Here is a 10,580-nt window from a genome sequence, read left to right on the forward strand (position 1 = left end):
TTATAAACCAAGTTTGGTTTGTAATAGATAATTTTGTTAATTTTTCAAAATATTAATTTAGAAAATACCAAATTTCTATAAACACAATCACTTATTACATTATCCACTCCATTATTGCATGTTGTCAGTGTTCCACAGCATGGGATACAGTTTTGTTCCTTCAGACGAAGGCCTGGGGTTTCATAAGTTTTCATATTCACTAACAGGAAACCTTGGAACTATATCGTAAGAAATAAAGACTTTTATATCTTTATTAAATGTGAAAGTTTTTAATGAACTCTTCAGTGACACAAATGTATGTAAAAGCCACGCCGTTTGTCATCCAAACGGTGCACAGTTTAGAATTCGGCGAAGTTGAATCGTGAGCGAGGTGCGCAACTCAGTTCCACGAATCTCTGCTAGGAGCGCAAACTGTCACGAATGACGCCTAAATAATTTGTGCATTTGATTCTGCAGTCTAAGACATCTCGTTCATTCGATGCACTTCGTAATCAGTGATTGGATTCTAACCTTACTTTGGTCAGCTACGATCTTAGAGAATCAACATTTTGTGGCAAATGCGATGAAAGTGCCTGTCGCACACTAGTGGTGGTAAGTAAACAGAGTTATTTAATACATTTATTGACACATCAAATCAAAAACATTATGGTTTTGTCTTATTGTTTGAGCGTTAGCGAAGTCTATCTATCACTCGAGAGGCTGGCAAAAATTTCATTTCTGTTTTTCTGCCCATACGATATATCGAGAACAAACTGACCTATAGACGAGATTTTGTACAAAGCTTCATTTCTATTTAGGCATTGCCGAGTTCAACGATGGTGCATGTAACTCCATGGAGTTTGACTGAGCGTTAGCGAATATTTTTACACTAGTCTTATAGGTAATCACGATGACATCGAGAAGGTAGCAGAATTAATAAATTTGTAAATGAACTCAGTATACTCATAATAGATAGGACATATTAACACATGTAGCCTAACAATCCCAACACACACAGTACAATATCATTTTATGGTGACTATTGAGTAAACTTTTACTATTTAAACTCTGATATGAAACTCAATTTAATGAACAAAACTGAGAATGTATCATTTGGCAAGATATCTCGGAAAAAGTTTCATCTACAAATTTGAAATTTTTCATGAAAAATTATACTTAATTTCTACAAATGATGGTGCATTGCCAGCTATGTAAATTGGCTGAGCGTCGTTGAAACCTATCACCCGGTAGGCTGATAAAACTTCTTTTCAATATGGTTGTTTGTCATTACATCTGTCAAAAATGAAATTAGATATACACTTGAAATGTCGCATTCAACCTGATTGAAGCCTGTTACGTTACACGTGGTGTGGCGTACTCCTGCCTTATCCTATCAAGAAGAAAGACATTACAATTCAATACAGGCACTTAATTTGAGTATGAATTAACTATTTCAGTGTCACAGAATCTGAAACTCTACGATACATACTTATACTTAAATGTTTTAAAATTATTAATTACACCAAATGGGAATTCTTATAAAAGTAACGAGTTTCTTTGTTTTGTATAGATCGTTACGTCAGATTATACTTGTTACCCATTATAATGAAGTGCTGAAGGATACATTCGTTGAATTTCATTTATCAGCGATAATATTATCTAGAGACAATAGCTTTTCAGTTCTCAAAAGACCACGCTTAGATTGTTCGAGTATATACGTAATCGAGTGGTGTCAAACAGATCACAGCGATCACGAGGCTCCTCTAATCAAGCGAAGGATTACAAACAAGAATCGAGGATGTGCCGTTTACTTGGGATTTTGTTTGTTTTAGGGATTACGTTGGTAAGTTGAGATCTTACGTTAAACCTTTAAGACTATACTGCTCACAATATTATAATTTACGATAGCATTATTTTTTAATTCTGTAGTGCACTCTTTTGGTACTTAACTTTCACGAAATTTCCATAAACAAGGATTACTGTTCTTACACGTTCCTTCATTGTTTCAAGGACAGAGTTTTCAAGTCGAGTATTTCGGAGTAGATTTTTCAAATTATCCTGGAGTACCCACTCTTTTTCAAATTAAAACACTGTAATTAAAAGGTTTTTAAAATATCTGATAATTAAAAACAATAATATGTTCATAACACAAATTATAATTATTTGTTAAGTACACTGAAATTTGTATTGATGATAACAATGGAAGGAATGGTATAACAATAATTATCACACCTTAGAATTCAACGTTACATCAACGCATCTCGTCCTTCTAAAACTGTTATACTTACTACGAAGTCCACTAAACAACCATTCAACAATTCCACCATTTAATCACATTTGAACATCCAATTATCCAAACATCAATCACATCAACAATTCCATCTTTGTGCATTACTGTGCTTAATAACTCCAGGGTAGATGACAGAAGGGTTCTACAAAACAGTAAACAAAAAAAAAATAAAAAAAAAAAAAAATAATTCGAGCTATTATATATGACTATATGTGGTAAATCGCACATAGTAATGTACCTATAGCTTAAGTTGAATCCAGAACTTTCATTCTTATGAGGTAGTAAACAACCTTACTACTTGTGTCCAAAAACTGATAATGTCATGAAGCCGTCCCCTACATGGTCCTTGTCTTCTGTCTCCTAGATGGTTGATATTACTTCATATATAATTTCAATAGCTGGTCAGATTGGTGTATATTCTGCTACAAGTTAACAAATACGTAATGCATTTGACTTACTTCCCTTTCCTTGTTCTCTGTTATAATTTTATGCTTGTCTCTCAAAGAAGCGTAACATTCAGTGCAGCTTTTTGAGAGAAGAGGCATATAGAATGGTAAGATACGCTACTATACGCCATCCGTTTTTCATCTCATTTCCTGCCACGTTAGATGAAGAGAATGCCTATTTTAGCAAGAGTGTTACTGAGGTTTAAGCTGAGTTGTTTGCCTCAAGCCTTCTTATATAGAGTAAAAAGGATCTCATCAATGTATTATCTCCACAACTGGCTGCTATTTTGTATTCTCCTACAAGACAATACGCAGAATTTCGCTCCTGACATTCATTACTGTGATGTATCGCATTATAATGTATCATTAGGAATACACAATAGGCGGAATAAAAATAAGAAGGCGATTGTATGTTAACACATGGGGGTGGGGGTGGGTTAGGTACTAGAGTCACAGGCTGACTAACGTGTTTTTGGGCGGAACCGGACAAAAGGGCGTTCGGGCGGAAATCTACCTAAGTGCATGATGGGAAACCACCAATCGAATTTTATACATAGAGATAGAGTAATATACATTACAACACTAATTGTACCAATACAAGATATTAATACAAGTACATTACAATTACATTGCTCATATTTGAGTGACATCTCTCTCTCTCTCTTCCCCTCCCTCCCTCCCTCCCCCCTCTCTTAGTCAAAGATGAGGTCTTCTGTTCTCTCTCTTTCTTCCTCTCACTCGCTCTCTTTCTCTCTCTCTCTTTCTAAATAATTTATTGGTATTAATTATATAAATTATTCCGAAAGGATTTAATTCTAAACAAGTCTGGTGAAAAGTAACGATGTCTGTGTTCTTCGTTCATCCTATTATGCGATCATCAGAGCGTATACAACAGAAACTAAACAAGCTTTGCTCATTCTCTCTATTTTGATTTCATATCATTACACAAAAATCACATGTAATAATTTGAGATAACGTTATATGAGCTAGTAAATATAGCAGCAGATGATTTTGTCAGAGCAATAGAAAAAGAAGTACTAAAAAATCCAGAATATAGTACAGAGTTAAATACTTTTTTTGATATTCTATATGTAGTTAATTCATAGTTTAACCTTCTTTATGAGATAAGTTACTACATCACCCGAAAGGAGTCAATGTAACAGAATTATTGTTGGCCATTGATCAGTGATTATTCTATTTTACAGGCAACTGAACCGTACAACTCAGCTCATCTGAAAACCCACATCGGCCATTGGGCAGAGAATGCTCTATCGGAACTTAAAACTGAAGTGCGAGGAGCAGCCGCCAGACTGCAGGAGCTGGTGGAAAGGATCAACAGCCCTCAGGTGAGGAAAATGGCCGAGCTGTACGAGCGGAACAGGAATCTCTTGGACCTGTGCAAGGGAACAGCGGACTTGGACCTCGGAGGAGCAGGCAGCTGCATCAACATTACTGGAGACATAGCCAACATCACTGCCCTCTTCTTCTATGGCTACCAGCTTGGCTACGACTTGAGCGTTGCCGTCATCCGCATCGTGACCGAGCTCAACTCCTGCTCCACCAAGCCTATTTGGAAACAGTGGAGTTGTTACAAAAACGCCATCCAAGACATCCAAAACACAATTAAAGTGTATTCACTCGAATGTTCACAGTTCGTACAGAACGCAACGAATGTCATCCAACACATCGAGATTGACATTTCCAAGTGTTTTTCATTCACGGAGAGCATTTCTGGAGAGTTGTTTGAAAAGAGGATTGAACTATGTAAGCTGGAGTTTGATTAGTCGTTTTTGTAAACATTGTGGGATTGAGAATATAACATTTGCAAGATTTCTTCTACAAAAGACTCATTTTAAGCTAATGTACACACTGTTTACCATGTGAACATCTTAAATAAACGTGAAATACCATTTGTCTTAAATAAATACTTTCAAATTAAAACAAATTTGTTCTGATTGTCTTCTATGTGTGACTAAATCCTACTTATACTAGAGATGTGACAGTTTGGGCTATTTGATATATGTATGTAACTCCTTTGATCACACAAAACCTACATAACCGATTGAGTTGAATTCTATGGGACCTAAATTTAAACACTGAATTAACGTAAAGATTTACGTTGTATCTTATTTCAACCTATTTCTTAATTATTGGTGTTTGTTCACATGAGAAAATGTAAATTATAAATAAAAAGATAATTTATTGTTTAAAGTTTGTTATTGACGCTGGAAGGTTTAAAAGGATAACAGGATTTTGGAAATTTTCCATCGTTATAGGTTATAAAATGTATAACACCTGTGCTAGTGCGATGTGTAATTGTGATCCTCGTACTTGTGATTTATGCTCGGGACTTGCATCCTGTGCAGTGGCAACGCCTGGAATGGGCTCCAAGCAGCTTTTGGGCATGTTTGAATGAACCCTTTTCTTTCCCTTGTTTACTTCTTTCTGTTCTTTATTTTTATACGTATTGATACCGCTCCCACCTGGCGAAGAGGATAGACTCCAATCCTCGAAAAGTTTTGTTATACCTTTCATAACCGATAACGATGGCAAAAAAGATAATGTTAAAGTCGTATTTACAATCCAGGTAATATTAAGAATACATGGTTTGGTTAATACATTATAGAAAATAGCAATTCATGGTGATTCTGTTGAATTATATGAAGATCAATGCTTGATCTCAATCAAATATGACCAGAAAGGGCGAAGATCTAGGATGGAAGCATTAATAAAGTGATTGGTGTACATCTCTCAATATTGGATGGATACTATCAAGACACATTCTATGGATTACGTGTTGGTCACAACTGATAACCCCTTACGTTTGAAGGCAACTACGTAGAACCACAAGGTATCAACATTGCTCTGGATGCTTTGTTAGAAAATTTTAGATAGATTTTTCTTCCACTCATACACCTTGTCTGGTGTATACAATGTGTCTGTTTTGGGCAGTAACATGATTTGTACATATACCAACCGCTCTGGATTTACATTACATAAGCCTACTGGAATGTTTTGACGTACACATTGTACTGTTGTCAATTTATTGTTGACAGAGTAACAGTGAAGCCATCTCTACATTTCGATTAATATTTAATTTCTTGTACCTAATAAACCTCATTCCGTAGTTTTTAGTCAGCTAATGAAGATTCCAATAGAAACGTAATGTTTTAGTTTTGTAACATACAATGATGGCAAATACACGAAACAGTGAAGCCTTTCTCTCGACATACTGAGAAAATGTCAAAGTACGTATGTCTTTGTATCGTGTTTTATGCCAATGTAAATGTAGTTGAACGTAATGAGGCATCGTTTTGCCGATCAAAACATATCATTGTCATATAATAGAGCTTGCATATAATTATCATATTATGGAAGTGATCTTACAGAAATTTGACTGGTTGGTGCCAAAATCAAGGGGTCAATTCCAAAGTCAAAACTCGATGTCAAAAAAATATGTCTAGTGGTGGGAAGACTTAGGATGGAATCGCTAGATCAAGATTGGTCTGTGCGTCTTACTGAACACATATTATACAAATTTGGCATGATTACTGTACCGTTTATTTCTTCATCCAAGATTGACATCAAATATAGTTGGCAGTCGGCAGTCGAGCATTGCGGACGTGTATATCAGTCGCTCCGTCTTATCTGTTGTACGTGGCTAGTTTGCTCTATTGAACATGAGTGATTGTGCGTTATGTGGAGATGTATTGCCATCGGAAAAAAATTCTTGTGCTAAATGTGCAGTATGTGCCTCGAGTTTACACTTTGATTGCGCCGATATCTTAGAATCCACTTGGAACAGGATGGGCGAGAAGAGGCGGGACGAGTGGAAGTGTAAGGCATGCAGCACTCGTGGTAAGACTGTTAAACCTAAGGACATTATCCCGCAGGAATTTTTAACTAAAATGCAAGATGAGTTTTTGGCTAAAATGGAACAAACCATCAAGAATCTATTTTCTGAATTTGAAATAAAGCACAAATCACAACTGGATGAATTTAAAACTTCACTAGAATATTTTTCTAAAAAAATTGATGATTATGATAGGGAAGTTAAGTTGTTAAAGGAGACTGTTAAAACATTAGAAAAATCCAACCAATCACTTCAAAATGTGAACTCCCACTTGAGGAGTGATTTCACAGTACTTAGAACAGATATTGAGAACTTACAACAGTATAATAGAAATAAAAATGTACAGATTGAGGGAATTCCAGAAGTTAATGGGGAAAGTATGGTTAATATTTTGCAAAAAATTTCCGATATAATCGATGAGCCGATCGACTTTAACCTAGATGAGCAGGCCGTGCATCGTATCCCTACAAAACGTGTAAATGGACCCAAACCAATTGTACTCCAGTTCACCAACAGACAGAAGCGTGATAGATTTCTTCAGAAGAGTAAAGTCGCATCGAAAACGTCAAGAAATCAAATCAACGGACATCATAGCAGGAGTACCTAAAACGTTGTAATTAAATATAAGATAATAATACTGACAGAAGTGTGGATCAAGGAGGGCGAGGAGGGGCGGTACAATATACCAGGCTACGACCTGCTGTTCCAACCTCGGCCAGATAACCAGGCCGGTGGCGTTGTCATGTACGTTGACATTGACTTGCGCTACACGCACCGACTAGTCCTCCTGCCCACAGCTGAGCTTATCAATGTCATTGTTGATGTTCCGCACAATAACCGTCATTTTAAGTTTTCAATTTTCGGAGTCTATAGACAATGCAAATTAACTTATAATCAATTTAAACCTGATTTGGAAAACATTTTGGAATTAAAAAATGATCCAACGCTTGTAATTGGAGATATGAATATCTGCCCATTAAAAAACAATGGTTCTGGTAAGGATTACTTAAACACTCTCGCCTCGTATGGCTTTGTAAATCTGGTTAATTCCCCGACTAGAGTAGATGGGGAGGTGAGTTCTTGTCTGGATCACGCATTAATACGTAACTCTAAGCACAGACAATGGATACGTTTCTATGCTTTTCTATAGAAACGTATCCATTGTCTGTGCTCTAAGGCAATAAATTTTAAGTGTGATGTCAGGGAATTGAGCATAACCGACCACTACGCCTTAAGTGTTTGTATGTCGGGTGAAATGACTAAAATAAATAATGACAACTTTGTACGGGTATCAGATGCTAATTTGTTAAAAAGACAATTGTTGTTGGCCGATTGGAGTCCAGTAATTAACAGCCCAAACGTAAATAGTGGCATTTCAAAATTTCTTAGTATTTATAATAAATGTTTTACCGTGTCGTGTACCTTAAAAAAAATTAACAGTAGAAACAGAAGGAGGAGTGAATGGATAACAAATAATTTAATTCGATTAATTAATCGTAAAAATAGTCTGTATAAAGAATATGCCAAAAACAGAAATGATTTAGTTCTTAAATATACATTTAAACAGCTGTAGAAAATGGTAGCTAAGCAGATAAAACAAGAAAAAAAGAATTACTATTCCAACCTTATAGATAGGTGTAATGGCGACTCAAAAAAATACTGGAATATTGTAAAAAAAAATACTAATAGAAGGAAGAAATGCATGGATAGTATTATAATTGGCGATGATGAAGTGAAAGTGGTGGGGAATGAGCGATTGGTTGGAAATACTTTTAATGAGTATTTTACTAGCGTAGTTTCTAGATTAAGGAATGAAGAGTTTGGCCAGGATCTATTTCTGGCGGATCAAACACAATATAATGTCTTCATTACTGATTTTAAAGTGCAATACGTGGACGTAGTGAATAAAATAAATTGTATGAAAAACAAGTTTAGTTGTGGTCTAGATGGTATAAATATAATTGTGATAAAAGAGAATGTAAACATATTTGCACCGATTTTTTATAATTTATTCACTAAATCATTAGTAGAAGGGGTGGTACCTGATGAATTTAAAACGGCAGCTGTTGTTCCTATATTTAAGTCAGGAGAAACAAAAGAAGTGTGCTCTTACCGTCCTATCTCAGTAATCAGTACAATAGCTAAAATATTTGAATCAATAATTAAAGACAGGTTTTTAAAATTTTTCAGTGATAGGAACATCTTGTCCAGAAATTAATTTGGGTTTTTACCAGGAAAAGGAACTGACATAGCTGTGCATAAACATATTAATGAAATTATAAAAAGTTCTGATAACTGCGGTAATACCCTAGCTTTATATTTAGACTTTAAGAAAGCTTTTGATGTATTGGATATCGATATTTTAAATTATAAGTTTAAAAAGTATGGGATAGGGGGTAATGCTCTCAAATGGCTGATGTCTTTCTGTAAGGGTAGGAAACAAGTGGTTAAAATAAATAATATTAAAAGTGACACTGTAGAAATTAAATATGGTACTGCTCAAGGTGGTGTATTGGGTCCCTTATTGTTTTTAATATTTATTAATGATTTGCTAGAACTGCAATTAAACTCAAATATATTTGCTTACGCCGATGATACAGCACTGGTATGCTCAGCGTTTAATAGAGATTCTTTAAGACTAAGGATTCAAGATGATCTTAACAAAATATCAAATTGGTTAATTAATAACAAACTGATAATAAACTCTTCCAAATCAAAATGTGTTCTGTTCTCCGGTCAGAACCAGGACCTTTCACTATTAAAAAATGAATTTAAGCTGTATTGCCACTCACACAGTTGTATTTATGAATGTAAATGTTCACCTATCGGTATTGTAGACTCTGTAAACTATTTGGGAATGGTTATTGACAATAGGCTAAAATGGGATCAGCATGTGAATAAGTTGAGTGGGAAGCTGAGATCGATTAATTACTCGTTATATCACATGAGGAGCTATTTTGAAAGTAAATATTTAATAAGATTGTATTGCTCTTGGTTTGAGAGTACTCTGCGATACGGCATTATTCATTACGGCGGAACCTACCCAACAATACTAAAAAGTGTAATTGGTTGCCAACGAAAAGCACTCAGAATTATTTTTAACGTCAATAACAGGAGAGATAGAATTAGTTACTTTTTAAAGAAAACAAAATTCTAACTTTTGATCAAATTTATAAACAAAGCTGCTTAATGTACGTTCACAAACATTTTAATGAATTTCCCCTTAAAGTTTCTGGCAGGGAAACTAGAGCATCACAATTTATACAGATCCATATTCCAAATTTTATTAAAGAAGCCAGCAGACACCAATTTTGTTACATTGGACCAAAAATATTTAACGAAACTGTAAAATGCCTTGGGAATGAAATTATTTTTGACAAAAAACCAAAATTTAAAATGAAAGTGTTGAATTATATTTCAAACTAGATCTTAGCTTTTCAATACGATGGTGTGTATGGTGAGGCCAGTTATATGGAGCACATATAAATACCGATGGGTTTTTTTACTAAATGGTGTCACTGCACGTTTCTAAAGAGTTTTTAAAATATATTTTGTTGTTATTTCTTTGTAGTTGCTTGTTGTTTCGTTGTTGATATTTATATTTGTTATAGTTTTATTTATTTATTTATTTATACATTGTCATATAGTTGTAATGTCCATATTTAATAGTATTGTAAGTAAATCTAAACTAACCATTCTGAAAATTAATTGATACTGCCTAGTTTTAAGTATATTATTATTATTATAATTATTAAGTTATGCCAACTTACTTCCCGCACGCACCTAAAAGGTGCATGGGAGTGTTAAAAAATACTACATGTAATAGTTGTCTGAATCCACTGCATGAATTTATATGTTTTGCATGTATTCAACGATTTCCTGAATAAAGATGTTTGAACTTGAACTTGAATATATTTGGAGTTAAGGAAGCAGAGTGTCAACATTAAATACTTTTCTGAACTACACTTTTCTCTGACCTTCATTATTGAAGAATACCTAACAAAACTTGACC

General features: G+C 34.7%; 1 protein-coding gene across 1 annotated transcript; it reads left to right on the forward strand.

Moving 5' to 3' along the window:
- Window positions 1-1,664: 1,664 nt before the first annotated feature.
- LOC124361922 lies at window positions 1,665-4,656 on the forward strand. The gene is made up of 2 exons (XM_046815986.1): window positions 1,665-1,822; window positions 3,921-4,656. The coding sequence occupies exons 1-2, from the start codon at window positions 1,778-1,780 to the stop codon at window positions 4,497-4,499; spliced, it is 624 nt and encodes a 207-aa protein (XP_046671942.1). The 5' UTR covers window positions 1,665-1,777; the 3' UTR covers window positions 4,500-4,656.
- The last annotated feature ends 5,924 nt before the right edge of the window (window positions 4,657-10,580 follow it).

Source organism: Homalodisca vitripennis, chromosome 5 (assembly GCF_021130785.1).
Source record: "Homalodisca vitripennis isolate AUS2020 chromosome 5, UT_GWSS_2.1, whole genome shotgun sequence".
NCBI classification, from domain to species: domain Eukaryota; kingdom Metazoa; phylum Arthropoda; class Insecta; order Hemiptera; family Cicadellidae; genus Homalodisca; species Homalodisca vitripennis.